At 61.9% G+C, this 18,811-nt stretch overlaps 1 protein-coding gene across 2 annotated transcripts; it reads right to left on the bottom strand.

Annotated features, from left to right (window-relative positions):
* Positions 1–295: 295 nt before the first annotated feature.
* Positions 296–18,163, bottom strand: NTRK1 (neurotrophic receptor tyrosine kinase 1). Of its 2 annotated transcripts, XM_028090196.1 has the most exons (17): positions 17,952–18,163; positions 14,862–14,936; positions 14,197–14,268; positions 12,608–12,676; positions 11,724–11,869; positions 11,354–11,496; positions 9,023–9,155; positions 7,001–7,327; positions 6,570–6,587; positions 6,332–6,387; positions 6,041–6,143; positions 5,396–5,542; positions 4,978–5,108; positions 4,637–4,809; positions 2,192–2,432; positions 1,741–1,899; positions 296–481 (listed from the first exon to the last, which is right to left on the bottom strand). In XM_028090196.1, exons 1-17 carry the CDS (start codon positions 18,161–18,163, stop codon positions 296–298), a joined length of 2,391 nt encoding a protein of 796 aa, XP_027945997.1. The 2 variants fall into 2 exon arrangements, with proteins under 2 accessions (XP_027945997.1, XP_027945996.1); XM_028090195.1 differs by lacking the exon at positions 6,570–6,587.
* Positions 18,164–18,811: the final 648 nt, after the last annotated feature.

Genomic DNA, 18,811 nt, shown 5'->3' with positions numbered 1-18,811 from the left:
GGGACTAGCGAGGGGAGGAGCACCCCCTACCCGCGGCTCAATCCCCCTCTCCCAGAGTGACGTCATCCCAAGAACTGGCAAGAGACACACGGCCAAGGGATAATAAATATAATTGCTATGACGGGACCCTGCCCAGAGAAGCAGGGACAACCTCCACCCCCAGACCCCACTTGTCCCCTCTGGCATGCTGAGGGTGGGTTAGATGCTTTGAGGTCACCCTGGGGCTGCTGGGAGTTGCAGGGGTTACTGAGGGCAGGCCCCAGTGTTCGGGCTGCACAGCCCCTGGGCTGGCCGCCTAGCCCAGGACATCCAAGTAGACGGGAGGCGCCTGGGCCAAGGCCTGCAGCCGGGCATGCACATCCTTGATGCTGTGGCGTTGCTGGGGCTCCCGCTGCCAGCAGCCCCGCATGATGGCATAGACCTCCGGCGGGCAGGCCCGGGGCCGCTCCAGCTCCCGCCCCTGCGTGATGCACTCAATTGCCTGGGACCACCGGAGGGAGAGAGAAGAGGGAGCACTGAGTTGGAGCGGGAGGGGGAGGCCAGCAGCGGCAGCCCCCCGCACCTCCCTGAGCTCTCCACGCGGGTCCCACAGATGTCTGGGCCTCTTGGCTATGAATAATCTAAAAGGACGCAGCAAATCCCAAGATTCCTTTCCACCCCGACACTGAGCAGGTAGGTAGGCTGGGAAGGCTGAGCTGGGGGTAGGACTGCTTCCCGAAGGGCTGGAATCAGACCCTCGGAAGACTGGCCAGGTGATTTGAGGAAGGGGAGGGGCCCAGGCATTTGCCAAATCCATCAGCCAGGGCCGAGGGCTGAATGGAGGAAGGGAAGGGTCCTCCACCTCTCAGCTCCAGAGGGCAAAAAGAAAGTAGAGCAGGATTGCAGGCAAAGGCCTTGAAAACTGGCTGGCTGGCGATTTAAGGTACGGAGCAACCCCAATTCCTTTTGTCTTCTGTAGGTACCATTCTGTGGGGTCCTAGCACCTCTGAACAGAAACTACAGCAGGAAAGATCCAAGTTAGACTCCAGGAAGGACTGTTAGAGCAGCTAAGGGATCCAAAGAAGGAGAGATGGCAGCAGGGAGATGGGTGACGGGGCCTGGAGGCTCTCCCCGCCCTTCCCTCCCTCCCCATTAAAGGACTTGGGTTATGGGCAGCACTAATTCCATTCCTTCTCTCCGTGCTTGAGAAAATTAAAATCTATAACCCTCTCCCCCACCCCAGCAGCCTCCAGGGAGCAGACTGCATTAGGAGGAGAAATGGAAGCTGACAGCTGCGAGCCAAGGAGGGGGTGGGGGGAGCTGCTCTGGGAGACAGAACACCTGGGGCCTGCTCTGGCGGTGTCCAAGGGGGAGGGCAGAGGGAGGGACGGGCCTGTCCTTCCTGCAGTCTGACCTCCAGCCTTCCTGCTGCAGTATCAGGCCCTCTTGTGCTCTGCATCTCTTCCAAGCCTCTCCCTTCCTCCCTGATAATGCCTACCGGGTCTATAAAATGCAGCTCAGCATGGGGTCTGGGCTCCATCTGTAAAGTGCTTTGAGGCTCCCCCAGGAGCCAGCTGGGCCTGGGCTCGGACAGTGAGTGGAGGCAGGAATCCGAGTGGGGAAGAATTCAAGGAGAGAAGGGGACCGGGGGGGGGGGGGGAGCGTGGAGGAGACCCAGCCTCCTCAGCATGGGGCCCCGGCAGTGGGATGGGGGCACCAGGGGACCTGAGGAGCAGGGCCAGGGCGGCGGGCAGGGCTGACCTCCGTGTTGGAGAGCTGGTACCAGGGCTGCTTGCCGTAGGTGAAGATCTCCCAGAGCACCACGCCGAAGCTCCACACGTCGCTCTCGGTGGTGAACTTGCGGTAGAGGATGCTCTCGGGGGGCATCCAGCGGATGGGCAGCATGGTGCGGCCCCCCACCTGTGGGCGGTGCCGCGTCATTGCGGGGGGGGAGGGGGCGCCCCCGCCCCCGCCGTGCCCCCCGCCCCGCCCCATCATTAAAGATGAATGGAAGGGGCTCTGGGGGCCGGCGCTAAGAGGGAAAAAGCGATGGTGGCGTCTCTGTGCGTCCCAGAGAGCGGAGACACACCCTCCTCCGTGGCCCAGGAGGTAAAAGCGGGGTTAGAGTCCAGAGCGGGGCAGCCTGGGCCCCCACGCCGCCCAGGAAGAGGAGGGCGTGCCCCCATCCGAGGGGGCGCCCAAGGACCCTTACTCGGTAATAGTCCGTGCTGTAGATGTCCCTGCTCATGCCAAAGTCCCCGATCTTGACCACTAGGCCTTGGCCCACCAGGCAGTTGCGCGTGGCCAGGTCCCGATGCACGAAGTGCAGACCAGCCAGGTACACCATCCCCGCTGCGACCTGGCTCGCCACGGCCAGAAGCTGCCCCAGGCCCAGGGGGCCGGGAGCCACATCCTCCCCGCCAGCCAGCAACTTGGCGTCAGGCCCGTGGGACCTGCCAAAGAGTGAGGGAGAGGAGGCCCGGCTGGGGGACGGGGAGCCCCCAGGAGGCTGAGGTCACGGAACCAGGGGGCCTGGGGTGGGAGGGGGGAGGAGACTCCCGAGAATGGAGGAAGGAAGGAACAGGGAGGCAGGTGTCTGGAGGGCCTGGGAGGGGGGGCCACCGGGTGGGCCCACCTCCAGAGCCTCCACCACTGCCCACACTTTCCACATTCACGCCCCCCCCAGGCAGCCCCCTCAAACTCTGAGCCCAGCAGCCAGCTGCCCCCTGGCCCCTGCAACTCTTGCCCATGGACACCTTTCACTGGGTCCTCTAGATGCTTAGCTTCTTCCCCAGGTCTGCCCCTGCCTCCGTGAAAGGAAGCTTCCCCCCCCGGGCTCCAAGCCTGAACCCTGGGGGTCCTCCTGTCTCTCTCACCTTTGCCCTCAATATTCAGCCTCCCGTGGGGTCCTTCTTCCTGCCAAAGGTCTCCAGGACACCCTCCACCTCCCACAGCCACCACTCCAGATCCGTCCCTGGTCACTCAGCTCCATTCCCCAGATATTCCTTCTTCTGACCCCTGCCCGAGCCCATGGCTTTGTCGGGTCGGCCCCTGCCCACGGGCCAACTTTCTCCTCATCTGTTTATTCTTTCACGTATGGCAGGGGCTTACTACACACCTGCAGTGTGCCGATCACCAGCGCTACCGTGGAGAGTAAGCTACAGATCAACAGGGCACCTGATGGGCACTCGGGCTAGGGATGGGAGAAGTCAGGGGAGACTTCTTGGAGGAAGAGACATTTCAACTGAGATGGAAACCCTGAAGAAAGGAGGTGAGTAAGCCATTCAAAAGGGTCAGAGACAGAGGTGGGTGAAGTGACTGGGAGGGAGACCTGGTGTTCCAGGCAAAGGGAACTGTAAATGCAAAGGCCCCGAGCCTCGAAGGAACAGCCGGGCTTCTTAGGGAATGTCCTCCAGACTTATCTAGGAGCCTTCACGATTCCCTCCGTTGGTTCCCTGTGCTTCCTGCAGCGTTAAGAGCCACTTCTCCCAGAGCCTGGGTCCCAGACGGGGGCCTGCATCCCCCGCACTCAGCACTGAGCCCGCACAGTGTCTGGTGAGCCGGGCCTCCGGTCTGGCCTCCCATTGACTCCAGTCCCCCGAGCCCGCCCACCCCCACACTCCACATGGGCTCTCATCACCTCCCGCCTGCCCCTGCACGGGCTCCTCCTCCGCCACAGGATAAGCTCAGACTCGAGGTCTCCCCCAACCGAATTCTGTAGCCTGACAGCGTGGATGACCCTTCAGTCCCAGGGGGGTATTCGGAGACCAAATCACGACCATCAGCTGGACAGCCACACAGCGCTTTCTCATCCAGAACCCCAGCCCCCCCCACTGTCCCTCTTACCGTCAGGGAAACTGAGGTCAGAGAGGAAAGCTACTTGGCTCAGCTAGGAGGTCAAGCTGAGTGCAAGCCTGGCCCTCCCCCTACCCGCCTCACACCTCACAGGGCGCCATCCTGGGAAAGGGGGCGTTCTCACCCAAGGACTCAACAAAGGGAACATGCGACCATCACAGTCAGGGGCTGAGAGCAGGGCTCTACTTAGGGTCATACTCCCTCCTGTGTGCCTGTGGGCAAGCCACTTACGCCTCATCTGTGAAATGGGCACATTTCTTAAAGCTGTTAAAATCGTCGGCACACATTAGTAAATGTGTCAGAGTTGTTCTGTCCACAGCAAAAGAAATTAATTTTTAAAGACATTCTTCGAGTATAAACGGCCATATACGCTTGGAGGTTATGAAGAATACATATATATTTGGGTGATTATTCAGACACACGTGTCCATGCACATGCAGCCAGGGTGCAGAGTGGGAGCAGAGTACCTGGAAGGCCTGTTACTGTCACCGTAGCTCTCCACACTGTCACCCCCACAGGCCTGGCTTCTGCGCGCCCCCCGCACGTGCAAACACACTCTCCGCAAGTCACTATCCTGACTTCCGCTCGCGTCCCACCCCCCCAACTACCGCTACCATGTCCTTGGCGCAGACGGCCCCCCATCCACACACCCGCCTTTGAGCTCCTCCAGGACAGGAGCCCGGCCCTCCTGCTATGTCTGGTGTCCCCCCTCGGTTCGACAGACCATCGGGGATGCGCTTGTAGGGAAGGGGTACAGGGGCTCAGAGCCAAGAGGACAGCATGGGTGGCCAGGCACTCCTACCGGAGGAAGCGGTTGAGGTCACCGTGGCGCATGTACTCAAAGACCATGAGCAGCGGACGGCCCTCGGTGCAGACCCCAAAGAAGCGCACGATGTGCTGATGCTGCAGCATGGTGAGCAGCTGGGCCTCTCGCTGGAAGTCTTGCCTTGCGCTCTCCGACACCTCCTTCAGCGCCTGGACGCCGGGGCGCGGCGGGACAGGGTGAGGGGCCCTCCTCCCCTGCCCACACCCAAGGGGGCCACACCCCGCAGCCCACCCCCCAGCCTGAGCACCTGGTCCCGGAACCATGGTGCTCTGGGACATGGGACCCAGGCCAGTGGCAGCTCGTAGACAGGGTCTTACCTTGACGGCCACGAGCATCTTGTCCTGCTCAGGCAACAGGTTGTGGCACTCAGCAAGGAAGACCTTCCCAAAGGCGCCTTCGCCCAACTCCCATTTGAGCACGATGTCCTGGCGCTTGATGTGATGAACACCTGTGGGGTCAGACCTCAGCCCCCATCTTGGGAAGGACTGGCCGGCAGGCCTGGGGGCGGCGCAAGGCTGCCAGCCAAGGGGGTGCCTGGGGACTGAAACTGAGCCTTTGTGCATTCCCCAAAGCCCCATACTGCGGTATGGACGGGGAAGGGAGGGATGGGAGGGGAGGCTGATTCAGGCCTGGGGTGGACAAAGGAGACGATACCAGGGGCTTCTACACACACGCACGCACACGCGCGCACACACCCAGGCTCACCCCCACCCTTGACCCAGGATAGCTCCTCACAGGCATCACTGAAGTATTGTGGGTTCTCGATGATGTGGCCTTGAAGCCCAGAACCTTTGCCCTCAGTGGGGGACAAGGAGCCACCACCTAATGTCATGAAATGCAGGGACATGGCCAATCCGTCCTCTGGAGCCAGCACAGCTGCCCCTGGGGAAGCAACACAGCCCCATGGAGGGGTCACAACCCAGGTACACACCCCGGCCCCTGTCGGGCTGCAGGGCACCAGGCAACCCCGGCCTGTAACTTGCAGGGGAGGGGCAGGGGAGCGAGGGAGCGAGGCAGCCCGCAGGGGACGGGGGAGGCACTATGGCCTCTCTCTGTCTGGCTCCTGCCCAACCCCAGGCCCAGTGGGGCCACCAAAGAACTCCCCCCCGCAGAGCTCAGACCTCCCAGACCCACTTAGTGTTTGACTATAATCCAGCTGCCAATTAGCAGCTGCTGCCTGACGCTCTCCCAGCCGCAGACCCGACAGACGCACCCCGCAGCCAGGCCCGCATCCACCCCAGTGCACACCCCCTCGCTCTCCACCGTGTGCAGGCCCCCCACACGGAGGACGGGGTCAGGGAGAGCCAGTGGGAAACAAAGCCAACAGGACGGACACACAGACAGACGGACGGACAGCCCCGCTGCAGCACCCCGACTCACGGTTGATCCCAAACTTGTTCCTCCGTCCACATTTGCTGAGCACAAGGAAGAGCGTGGAAAGGAAGAGACAGGCAAAGACAGCCAGGCCCACGGCCACCGGGACCTGGGGGGCGGGGGTGGTCAGAGCCCAGCTTCTCCTGCTCCCTCAGAGCCCCCCTCCGAGCAAACAGCTCCCCGTCCTGCGTGGGAGCCCAGAGCCGGGCCCCCAGACCTGCGGACTCCTCCTGGACAAGCCGCGAGCCCAGCCTCCCGATCCCGAGGCTGAGACCACCTGCCCCATCTCATGCTCACCCCAAAAGGGGCTTCATCCTTCTTCTCCACCGGGGCTCCAGACGTGCTGTTAGTGTCTGCGGGGACACAGGGCACGGAGAGTGGGCCTCGGCCCACGCCGTGTCTCCAGCAGCAGCTCCCCCCCCCCCGCCACCCCCACCCCCCACTGAGCCCTCAGGGATCAGGTCAGCCGTGCCCTCTGCCCCAGCCTCGGCTTCAGGGACCAGACAGAACCTGCCCTCCGGCCTGGGCTACTCACCCACTGGCGAGAAGGAGACTGCAGTGGGAGGAAGAGAGAAAGCAGTCAGATGGGGGGCAGAGGGGCAGGGAGGCCCCTCCCACTCATCCCTTCCTGGGGCAGGGGGTGGGGTGGGGAGGTGGGGCGGCTGGACCTCGAGGAGAAGAGGCACATAGCCCTTCTCCAGCTGGGCCACCGACGCCCTGGTGCACCGCCCTCTCCTCCGCCAGCCCAGGGAGCGGGGCAGCCCAGGGGTTCGGGGCTCCCGGGGTTCAGGGGAGGCGGGGCAGGGAGGCCAGCGTGGAGCCGGACACCAGAGCTCCAGGCTCATTTCCGTCCAGGACCAGGCACTCCAACTGCGGTCAGGACCAGGCCTCCCCGCGGCCCCTGGGTCTGTGCCCCGGGGAGCGGGCAGCCCCGGAGAGGGGCGGGGCCCAGGGTGGCCCTCGCACCGGGGATGGGGTCCTCGGGGTTGAACTCGAAAGGGTTGTCCATGAAGGCGGCCATGACAAAGGCGGAGGCCTGGCCGGAGGGGTTGGCGGCCAGCAGCGTGTAGTTGCCGTTGTTGACGTGGGTGGGCTGGTTGAGGCGCAGGCAGCCGTGCCGCACCGTTTCGTTGGCCGCGGGCTCCAGGAATTCGGTGAAGATGAAGCTGGTCTCGTTGAGCACGGAGCCGTTGAAGAGCCAGCGCAGAGAGGGCGCCGGCTGCCCGTCCACCGAGAAGGGGATGCACCAGTGGTGTAGTTCCACTGGCTTGTGCAGCTGCACACTGGCCGGGACTGCGGGCCAGACAGGGCGACAGCCAGAAGTCAGGGAGCAGCCGGAGGGGACCCAGCGCCCACCTGACAAGTCGGGGGGGTGGGGGCAGAGCCAGAAATCAGGTGGCGGGCCTAAGAGAAACTGGCCAGCAGGCCCGAAGAAATGCACAAGGAGGGACCTCCTAAAGAAAGCTGACAGTCAATCTTAAATGAACCAGTCAGCAGCTGCATACAATCCAGAGGCTTGGCCAGCCTCTGTGGTGGCCGTAAGTGACGGCCCCAGGGAAGCGGGTGCTGGCTATGGGAACTAAACGCACAGTCTTTTGGATAAGGGATCCAGAAAAGTGAAGTGCAATCAAGCTTAAGAAGATCGGGAGAGGTAAGAGCGCCTGGGTGGCTCAGTCGTTAAGCGTCTGCCTTAGGCTCAGGTCATGATCCCAGGGTCCTGGGATCGAGCCCCGCATCGGACTCCCTGCTCAGCGGGGAGCCTGCTTCTCCCTCTCCCACTCCCCCTGCTTGTGTTCCCTCTCTCACTGTGTCTCTCTCTGTCATAAATAAATAAAAAATCTTAAAAAAAAAAAAAAAAAGATTGGGAGAGGGCCTAAACATCAAACAAGCAAAAAACATGTAGTTAAAAAGCTTTTGGAAAGGGGCGCCTGGGGGGTTCAGTCTGTTAAGCGTCTGCCTTTGGGCCGGGTCATGGTCTCAGGGTTTTGGGATCGAGCCCAGAATCGGCCATCAGGCTGCCGGCCGGTGCAGCGGAGAGCCTGCTTCTCCCTCTCCCTCTGCCCCTCCCCCTGCTCATTCTCTCTCTCTCTCTTTCTCTCTCTAACAAATAAATAAATAAAACCTTAAAAAAAGGTTTTTGGGGAAAAAATATGTGGGTTTAAAATAGACCCAATGTGAGGAGAGGAAAAGCCTCTTGATAATAGATACGTAGACGTTGCGCAGGGGACAGCACTCGGCAGGAAAGGACGTAAGGAACAACAGCTGCTCCCAGCAGCAGGGCTGACTCTTACAAATACAATGTTGCAGAGAAGAAACTAAGCCCAGAATAATACTGGCAGGAGGATTCCATCTCTAGAACGTTCGCCCACGGGGAAAACTAAACCACACTGATAGGGAAGCACACGTGTGTAAAATTATTTTTGAAAGCAAGGAAATGATTATCCCAAAAGTCGGGATGGTTCAGAGAAAAAGGATGGGGAGAGGAAAGCGGCTGTGTTCTGAAGAGCCGAAGACCAATTATTGTTTAAAGTGTCTATGTTTTATGCACATATCTACCTTATATTTCACAATTAAAGAAAAAAAATTGTATAATGTACAGGATTTAAAGTTATTTGTTGGCAGACCTAGGGAAATTAGGCAGCGAGCCTAAAGAAGAGCTGGGGAGGGGAATCTCTTCTTTTAAAACTCGGATGTGGGACAGAAGTGCTCCGGTGGGCGGGCAGTGAAGGTGGTGAGAGCGGCTGGGCAGCTGGCTGCCTCAGGTAGCAAGCCTTGGGCAGGGAGCCAGAAAGAAATCCATCCCCACCCTTCTGGCCTTGACCAGCCCCCAGGACTTCCCCCACAGGATCAGGTTTTCATGGGAATCTGGAAACAGCTGGGCGGGAGCAGCTGTGGAGATACATATCCCAGCCCCTTCCTCCAGCCCCTGCCCCTCAGAGCCTCTTTCCAGGGAAGAAGGGGGGTGCGGGGGGCGTCACTGGGACTCACAGGAGACGTTGACCTGCACGGAGATTTCGGCCCGGCCCATGTCATTCTCCGCCCAGCATGTCACATTCTTCTTATTGAGGTCACTGGTGACATTGGCCAGGGTCAGCCCCAGGGATGGCAGACCCCCAGATTGCTGGGTCAGGAAAGAGAAGGGTAAATGAGGGAGAGTGTCAGCAGGTGTGGGTATGGAGGCAGGGGGCTGGAGCTGATATCTTTGGGGCACCCCTGTGGCTCCAGATGGAAAAAAAGGCGGAATGGAGAGAAGAGCGGGGAGGGAAGAGGTAGAGGAGAGAATGTCCCCCCGCCTTCAGAGCTTGTTCGCAGACCATCTCCTGGACCCTTTATTTAATGATCCGAAAAAATCTAGAACATGACCAGTAACGTCAAAACAGGTGCAGAATACCCTGAACCAGGACCACCATCCGAGCAGCTCAACAGATGTCAAGAACCCCAAGTACCAAACAGACACAACTCATTCTTGCTTTACACGCAGTGTAACAGTCTCTGCCCAGGGGAGACCAGAAATACGGGCTGGCAGGGCACTGGGTAAGCATGGCGGCGGCACCCTGAGCCCCTCTGGCAGATAAACACGGAGAGTGAAGCTAGCGGCAAAGTGACTTGACTCTGAATCATCATCAGAAGACTCGATCGGGTTCAGATTCTCTTCCTAAGAAACTGTGGATGTGTGTCAGTCACACGACCTTAGGACAGTTCCTAATCTTGCCGAACCGTGGCTTTCTTGCTTTGTAAGCCAAGGAGGTAAGACAAAATGATCTTTTGACATTTCAGAAAGCTATTTCCATAAAATGATGGAAGTCAATGGAGCAGTGGACAAACCTCATTTATCTGGAAATTTCAGAAATGCGGAATCCTGTGACTAAGTGCCAGAGAAGGTGAAGTTTCCCCGGGCTTCCACTGGAATGGAAGCTCGAAGTTCCAGAAGAGCTCTCTAGCCTCTTGTGCAGGCTCTGGCTTCCAGCCTCCTCCAGAGGAAGCCCGGCCCTGCCCCAAGCTTCTGTCTGCAGCCCCGTCTCCCCCAAATCCCTGGGGATGCAGGGCAGCCCATCAACTCTTTCCTTTGAGCTGCTCTGCCACCGTCCCATCTCCTGAGGGTGACCAGCCTCCCTTGCCCTCCACTGAACCCAGTTGGGTGTGACTTTTCTATAGGAAGTTTCTAGAAAACAGAAGTGGTAGCAAACACGTAAATCCCCAAAGAGAAAAGCAAAACCCTGGGATTTCCCAAAACAGCTGAGCAGAGGTCTCTGTCTCTCCACTGATGGTCATGGCCAACCTCTTGCCTCTGCCTTGTTCCCTTTCCATCACTCACTCTCGGTGGCTCTGCTCAGCGGCTCGTGTTCCCCCCCCACCATACCTGGGTCCCCAGCTCCAGTGGCTCCTCCTTCTTTCAATATTGTTCCAGGGGCCTCCAGCGATCCTGGGGGTGGGTCCCCTCCCAAAGTGAACACACTGGCCCGGCTCCTCCAACAGGCTGGACCCTGTGTGCCCACCCATGTGGGGCCAGATTGACGGGTGGGCACAGCCTACTGTCGGCCTCGGCTGACCTTGTCCACAAGGCCTGAGTCAGCTGTTGGCTGCTCGTGTCTGCCTGAGCACAAAGGGCCAGGCACGGGAAGATGCCCAAAGACACATCTGCACGACAGAGATAGCAGCCAGAGAGTGCCCAGGGGCGGTTGGGACATCAAAGGTCATCACATCCACCTCCTCAGTTGACGACCAGGCAGGGACATCAAAGGTCATCACGTCCACCTCCTCAGTTGACCGATAAGAAAACCAAAGTGTAGGCATATTAAGGGATTTTTCCGAAACTCAGTCCAAAAATTCATTAGTGAGAAAGCTGGGCCCAGACCTGGACCTTCTTTACTGATAAGCTCATCACACACCCAAGAGAATGCTGCTTCCAGAATCTCCAGACAAAGATGGGAAGGGCCCTGAGAATGCAGCTGGGTGCAGGACCACGAATACTGTGCGCTCTCCCCCTGGTCCTGTTCCCTTGTCTACAAAACCGGTGGATGGGAGAGACGGTCTGTGGGTCCAGGGACTGTCTCTCTGGCAGCGAGCGCCATGTTCCCAGAGAGGGGCCTGGGGTCCCCGCTGGGTCAGTGCCCACCCTGAGGGCATGTGTGTGCCTGCCCCGCAGAACGAGTCTGAGCCTCATGGGTCGAAACCATATCTGCCCCTCCCTTGCGTTCTATGTGCTTCTTCCTCACTGTCTCTCTTTTCCGGGCTTTGTCCCCTGTGTCCTGTGCAAGCCTTTCCCAGGGGAGAGGGAAAGAGGGGGGGACAGGGACGGGGCAGTGAAGGGCTTCTCACCGTCACTGCGGCCGACTCCTCCAGCTCCGCGAGGATCCAGCCAGCCCCCTCCAGGCCCCGCCCCTCCACCAGGCACTGCAGCGACACGTCGTCCCCCACATCCACGGAGGTGTTGGGCATCTGGACCTTCAGCACGGGCACGCCTGGTGGCCCAGGATGGCCGGGGCACATTAGAGCAGGGTGCAGCCCCAGGGCTTTCTCCCGCATGTTCCTCAGTGGCCCCGAGCCCCCGCCGGCCATGCCCAGTGCCCTCCAACCTTCAGGCCCCCCAGCTCTTGCCCATGTCCGTTCCGCAGTCCCCTGCCCAGTGCTCCCTCCACAGGCATGGGGCCCCCCCCAGGACCCTCCCCCCCCCGCCCCCGGCACCTACCACAGCTAGCGTTGGACAAGAAGGCCAGGGGCCCCTGCCCGGGACACTGCAGCTTCTGGCCGCGCACGCCGCCCAGCCCCTCCTCCTCCCAGCGCAGCAGCCAGCGCAGGGCGCACGTGCAGTGCAGAGGGTTTCCCGACAGGACCCTGTGGGCATGGGGGACACCGAGAGAGTCGGGGATGGGCCGGCGCTGGGCCTGAAGCGCCACAGAGACCTGCAGTAACACGCAGGAGGGAGTGGGGTCAGTCGGCGGGGCGGGGAGGATCCGGAGGTGAAGGAACGGGGCAGAGGAGATGGTCCTCTCAGGCACCCCAGGCACAAGACGTTACTACAAGAAAGAGAATCCAGAAAGCCCAGGGGCCGGCTGGGGGCTACATGGCATTCCCCTGCCCCAGCGGGCTCCTCAGGAAGACAGGCCGGGGGAGGACTCTGCGCAGGACGACAAAGAGGGAAGGGCAGTGTGTTCCAGTGACCCAGGGGCCTTAGGTGCCAACCACACACACACACACACACACACACACACACACACACACACACACACACCCAGCTACGGCCCCAGGCGGCCCCTGGGCGTGGGGTGCTGGCGAGGTGGGCAGAGGTTCACATGCACACAGCTGGCGCGGCGTGCCCAGCACAGGCGCAGGGGTGGCGCAGCCCCCAGGCTCCCGAGCGCACACGGCCTCAGCCAGCCAGCTCTGCCCCCACACCCCGGCCGCCCTCAGGGCAGGAGTCCCCTCCAGGGGGCCTGCAGCCTTGGATGGGGGTCACGGGCGTGGGCAGAGTCCTCAGAGAGCAAGCCCCCCGACCGCCCGCCGCAGCTCCACACAGAGATGTGCGTGCGCGGGCACGCACACTGCTCTGGCCCCTGGAAGGCCCACACTCACAGCTCCTGCAGGGGGAGGCCCTGGACGGTTTTCCAGGAGAGAGACTCCAAAGCGTTGAAGGAGAGATTCCTGTGGGAGTTGAGACAGAGACAGCCGCCTTGAGCCCCCCGACCTCGCTCTGACCCGGGGTGAGGAGGGAGGAGGGGCAAGAAGCTGGCGTCTGGCTTCTCTGCAGCCCAGGCAACTAGAGCCAGCCTCGGAGGCACTGGGGCTGGGACAGGTTAGGCTCTTGGGAGTCCCCCTCTTCTCGCTGGGAGAGCGAGGGTTAACCAACCCCACCTAACCCCCTCCCCAGACCCCAGGGAGGGGGTCTCAGGGACCAGCCTGCTCCCCTCTCCCCGCCTTGGCCCCAGCTGGCAAAGTGCTGAGGCCCCAGCTGGGGGAAGGGACTCCATCTGTGCTCCCCTGCCCGGGAGCCCAGAACCGGCCAGAGGAACAGGGGGATGATGACCAGGATCTCCGAGTACTTCCTCGGCTTCTCCCTGCCTCCCCCCTTCCCCTCCTCAGGGCCCCCAGGCCCCCGGGACCCCAGCTGCAGACACGGAGAGAGCGCCAGCCAAGAGGTGCCAGCTCTGGGCCACACAGCGAGCTGGGTAAGGAGCCCCGCGCCAGCCTGCTACTCCGGGGGACTCTCCGTCTACGGGGACTGCCCTGGCCCGTCTCCTTGCCTAGCTGTCCTGCAGTTTGTGGGGGCTGAGTGGGGGCGGGCGCCACCACACAGGGATCAGAAAGAATGCCCAGTCCAGCACCAGACACAGCGGGGTGTGGCCTCGGCCCAGAAATGTCGCCTCTGTGATTCTCAGAATCCTCATCTATAAAAGGGAGCTGACACACTCTCTCACCCATGTTGATTGTGAAGATTCACGGACATAAGTGTCGTGAGGTGTCACTGGGTACTCGTTTTTACCTGAAGCCCCAGTATGTCGTAAGTGATGTGAGTAACATCGCCTTCTCTGTTGTTGCTACATCACGGGACACAGCAGAGACTTTAGAGGACCCCGCACAACCCCATGAATGGCAGGCCCCCAGCACCCTGCCGTCTGTCTGTCTGTTCGCCATGGTAAGAAGGAGGGGCTGAACTCCTGGCCCCAGAAGGCCAGAGAGGGGGCTGCCAGGGACTCCAAGGGTCTCCCTCTCCTGCCCCCCGCTGCCCCTCCCCACCATCTACAGAGGGGCAGCTGTGACTCCCAGGGGTGGGCAGGGTGACTAGCGGTGGATCCAATGCCCCAGCTCCCAGGCTCTCCCGGGGGCCAGTGAGGGGGTGGGAGATGGAGCCCCGGCCAGAATGTGGAACACGCTCCAGTCCCTTGCTCCCTTTGGACTGGTATGTGTCTGAACTCCAGAAAGAAAAACAGGGCAGGCGCCCAGGACGTCCCGTAGCATGAAGCGTGGAAGCGAGAACCCATGACCCTGCTGGTGCCCAGAGCGCAAGCATCCCTGAAGGAGATGCGGAAAAGCCCCAGGAGAATGGCCACCTCCCTGAGCGGGTCAGGGCCTTCTTCACAACAGCTGGGGGGTGGGGCACAAGCCCAGCAGCCACCCAAGTCTGGGGGTCCTCCCACTCCCTCTGCCCAGCCCTGGCCACTCACAGGCGACTGAGCCGAGGAGTGAAACGGAAGGCATCGGGCGCCACAGAACGGAGTCCACTCTTCACGATGGTGCTGGGGAGGGGGAAGCAGGGTCAGCCCACAAGGCCTCCACTCCCCTGGGCCCCGCCTATCTGCCCACACCAGACCCTGGCCCCCAGTTCTGAGTCCCGGACCCCCCAACCCCCCACAGCCTCCCCAGCTACCCTGGGCCCTGCCTCTCTGCCCACACCAGACCCCGGCCCCCAGTGCTGAGTCCTGGAGCGCCCCAACCCCCCACAGCCTCCTCAGCTACCCTGGACCCCGCCTCTCTGCCCACAGCCCTGGCCCCCAGTGCTGAGTCCTGGACGCCCCCCCATCTCCCCACAGCCTCCCCAGCTACCCTGGATTCTGCCTCTCTGCCCACGCAGGACCCCGGACCCCAGTGTTGAGTCCTGGAGCGCCCCAACCCCCCACAGCCTCCCCAGCTACGCTGGGCCCCGCCTCTCTGCCCACAGCCCTGGCCCCCAGTGCTGAGTTCTGGACCCCCCCATCCCCCCACAGCCTTCCCAGCTACCCTGGGCCCCAAAGACCCCTGAGCTTTCTGATCTCCCCCATCCTCAGCCTCCCTGAGTCACTGGTCCCCCAGGCCCTGTGCTGACCCCCACACCGACAGTCAGCCCCCTCACAGGTCTCGCAGCTCCCCCAGGCCCCTCAGGTGAACGGCATCCAGATGCTGCAGATGCTCTTGGTTCTCGATGTAGCTGTGGGGAGAGGGGATGGGAGTCACAGGGGCCCAGGCCCACACTCGAGTTCCCATATCCCCCCACCTGCCTCCCTCACAATCACACCTGCAGGTGCATGCACACACACTAATGCACACTTGCACACATATGCACCCGGTCACACACAGACCTGCGTGAGCACACATGTACAAAGAGACATGTGCACGCATGCGTCTTCACCATCACACAGGCACACTCACATCCCTCGTGTGTGCACATGCAGGCACGCACATATGCACAGACACACCTCCTCGCACGTGCCTGTACACGCACTTGTGCGTGCGTGAACGCAGAGGTGGGCGCGTCAGCACACTTGTACCCTCACAAGCGGATGTGGGCGTTCATATGTCTCTCGTACACACAAATGGCTCCACATTCATAGACACTCAGCTCGGGGTTCTGGTTTTCTACAGGGCCTCTCCTGTTCGTGCTCAGAAATGGGGGTCACGCTGGCACACTGGCTTCCTCAGAGGACCAAGGCCCACCACAGCCACTGGGCCCCACAGCACAGAGGGAACCCTGTGGCCACGCAGATCCGCGTGTTCCCAAACACACAGTCCCTGTCTGGGCCGACCCACACCGCTGTGCGCTCGCTCCCGCATGCGCGCGCGCGCACAAACCTCCCCCCAAGCCACGGCCCCTCCCTACACTCGGGCAGCAACCCCTACCGCCGCCCCCAGCCTTCAGCAGAGCAAGCAAGGGCACGGAGGCTGTCGGTCAGGGACCCCCTTGAGCCCCTCCCTGCCCCAAGAGGGACCGGAGAAGGGGGACAGAGGCACTGGGAGGCTGGAGAAGGGGCGGGAGGTGGAGAGGCACAGCCGGGCTGGTTTACAGGGCAAGATAGTGATGGGAAGGCTCAAGGAGGGGGGCACAGAAACACAGAGATAGTGAAACAGAGACACGGAGAAAGAGACAATGAGCTGGAAGAGACTGGCAGAGAGAGAGAGAGAGACAGGCAAGGGCACAGACAGATAAGGACAAGGAGACAGAGAGACCCAGAGATAAGGACAGAGCGCCAGAGAAAGCCTGGGAGCGAGCCGGGGCAGAAGGACGGGCACTCGGGGATGGAGGCTGCCGACGCCCTGGGCCCTGCCCAGCTTCGGGATCTGGCACGCCACAGAGTTCCTGAGAACCCGGGTGCCCTGCAGCGGCACGTCAGTGTACCCCCGCCTGTGCACACACGCACATGGACACACACACTCGCCAGGGGCCCCTGACTCACTGCCTCTTCTCAGAACTCTCCCCTCTCCCGCGCCGTTTCCCTGGCTGGAGCGGGGACCAGCCTGCGTGACCTCTCCCCCTCCCCCTTCCCAGCCCCAGCCCAGCCGCACAGCCAGGTAGCGGGTCAAAGGTCCCAGGGGGCCTAGGGAGCAACCTCCCCTGACTCTGGGAGAGCTCAGCCCCCCCCCCCCCGCCCACAGGGTTTAGAGCTGGAGGGACCCAGGAAGGGGTGGCGGTGGCCGTGTGCAAGCTGTCGGGCAGCGCACTCAAAGCTGCCTCATTCGTTTGGATTCATCATCAATCTGTCTTTCCGAGTCCATTATCTCCTCGTTAGCTCTGCGGGTGAGGGAGGAGGAGAGGACGGGCAGGCGGAGGCAGGGGGTCAGGCTGCTGCCCCACCCAGAGGGACCTCTCAGCTCCCCACTCTGCGTGCCTCCTGGTCCTCGGCCCAGCCTGTCCATGCCCCCCACCCACCCTCCCGGGGGCTGGACCCACTTGGGGCAGGGAACGAGGAGGACAGCTCTGATGGGGGAACATTCTGGAGCCCGGGGCCCTGGTGTGAAGGTGCAGGGGCCTGGGGGGACGGGGCTGGGGGTGGCGGCCCCTCCCATCCTGCAAAGCCCTAGGCCCAGACCCAGACAAGGCCATCTCCTCATCTCCTGGTCTCCCTAGGGCCATTAAAGAGAGAGACTGAGAACCTTCCCGTTAATTACCACGAGATACGGGAGTACCTCGCTGCCAATTATCACAGGCTGCTCAAGTAACTTCCAGACAGAGACAGGTTTCCACCTCGGATGCCTTCCAACCCGTCCCCGTCACCGCATGAGGCCAGCGCTCCTTGACCACCCTCTAAGCCCCAGGCGGCGCAGGACGAGGATTTTTCTAGCAGTCCCTCCCCTCTTCTAGAAGTCTTGCTGGCCCCATCAGCTACATAGAATACTCAAGTATTTTCCAGGCATGGCCATGTGATGTTCAAGTACCTCTAGGCCAATTATTACAGAATACTCCCATAGGTTTCACCAGCTGCTAACAAGTACTCCAGTATTTTGTAACCAATTACTGCAGGTTGTTGGAGTACTACAGAGTGCTGGAGATTTCTCCCAGTTTGGGGCCCTGAAAAGAGGACAGTCTGTCAACAAGAGCCCTGGCTCTCTGCCCCAGCTAGGGAGCGAAGGGCGAAAAGGGAGCCGGGCAGGGACAGAGAAGCCAGGAGTCTCATTCTCTACACCCAAATCAAGAGACGGTGGAAATGGGGAGAAGAGAAGCCCAGCCACCAAGCTATGCCTCCTCACCCCTTCCCACCTATACCAGTTCAATCCCAGTTCCAGAGGCAAGAGCTGAAGTTGCCCGATCATGGCAAGGAACGGGGTAGGGGCTAGCTCCCCCCTGGAAAGGGGCTAAAGCGGTAAGGGTGCCAAACAGAGGGGTCTCCGCAGCTAAACCCCCCCCCCAAGAGGCAGAGCTTGGGCTCCTGTCTGATCTCCAGAAGACTGCTTCGAGATGGCCGGGCTGTCTCAGACCTGGTCCGCGGATAACCCCCTTGCCCCAGCTGCACGGAGCACCAGGCACCGTTCAGATGGTCACTGCCGTGGCAGCCGGGGAGCCACGGTGGCGGAGGCAGGCCCAGGTGCAGCCTCCCGCCGCGCCCGCCGCTCCCGCCGCTCCGGACCCCGCCCGCCCGACGAGAGTGCGCGCGCCCTCGGGGCACGGCTACGCCCGCCCGCCCCCGCGCCCCCCGCGCCCCTCGCGCCCGCTCGCCCGCCGGACACTCACAGCTCCGTCAGGTTCTCAGCGCCCGGCAGGCGGCGGAGGCTATGCAGGGCCCCAGGCCGGGTGCAGCGCAGCCCCGAGGGGCCGTGGGGGCAGCAGACATCGGGGCAGGGCGCGGCGCTCGCGGACGCCAGCATCATCCAGGCCAGCAGGCTGCCCGGGCCCGCCGCCCGGCCATACCCGCCTCGCTGCCCGCGAGGTCCGCCTCGCAGCATCGCGCCGGCCGGCAGCCGTCCGTGCGCTAGCTCCTAGCCGCGGCCGCCGGGCCTCCCACGACACGTGCGCCCACAGCGTTAAAGACCCGGCCGCCGGGAATGGGCGGGGCCCGCGGCCCGCCCCGCCCCGCCCTGCCCCCTCTGGCTCCACCCCCACCCCTCCCGTCCTCAGTCCTAAGGCTGCCCCCACCCCTTTCGGGGGACCCCGCACCCCTTCTCCCCCAAAACCACCAGCTCCAGAGGAAACGCCTTAGAGGTGTCTCCTGGGGTGGGGGGCGGTGGCTGGGAAGTTGATCCGTTATTTCTCCCAGCTTAAAGCAGCTGCCTTTAGGGGGCGGGAAGATGACAGGGCGGGGGCAAGGTTACGGTCGGGGTCATCCCAGCCAGCGCCCCGCCTCAGATCTCCCTCCTAGCGGTGCGCGCCCCTGAGGGAGTGTACGATATCACTTGGGGTAAATGAGGTGAAAAACTCTCTAACCCTAGGAAGAAAGGGGAAGGGAATCCAAAAGGACAAAACGCAGGATCTGGGGCAAGAAGGAAGGTGTCGCCCCAAAACAGCCGGAGAAGGGAGCCCAGGGAGCCGAGGTGCCCGCTTTCAGGAGAGACCACAGGGTGGCGCTAGAGGCCCGCGCGCAGAGGTGTGAGCTC

This window comes from Eumetopias jubatus, unplaced genomic scaffold (assembly GCF_037043125.1).
Source record: "Eumetopias jubatus isolate StellerSeaLion01/CBP00866 unplaced genomic scaffold, mEumJub1_p1.0 scaffold_12, whole genome shotgun sequence".
NCBI classification, from domain to species: Eukaryota; Metazoa; Chordata; class Mammalia; order Carnivora; family Otariidae; genus Eumetopias; species Eumetopias jubatus.
Note: the sequence above shows the minus strand (reverse complement) of the source record. Positions and strands in the feature narration are given on the sequence as shown.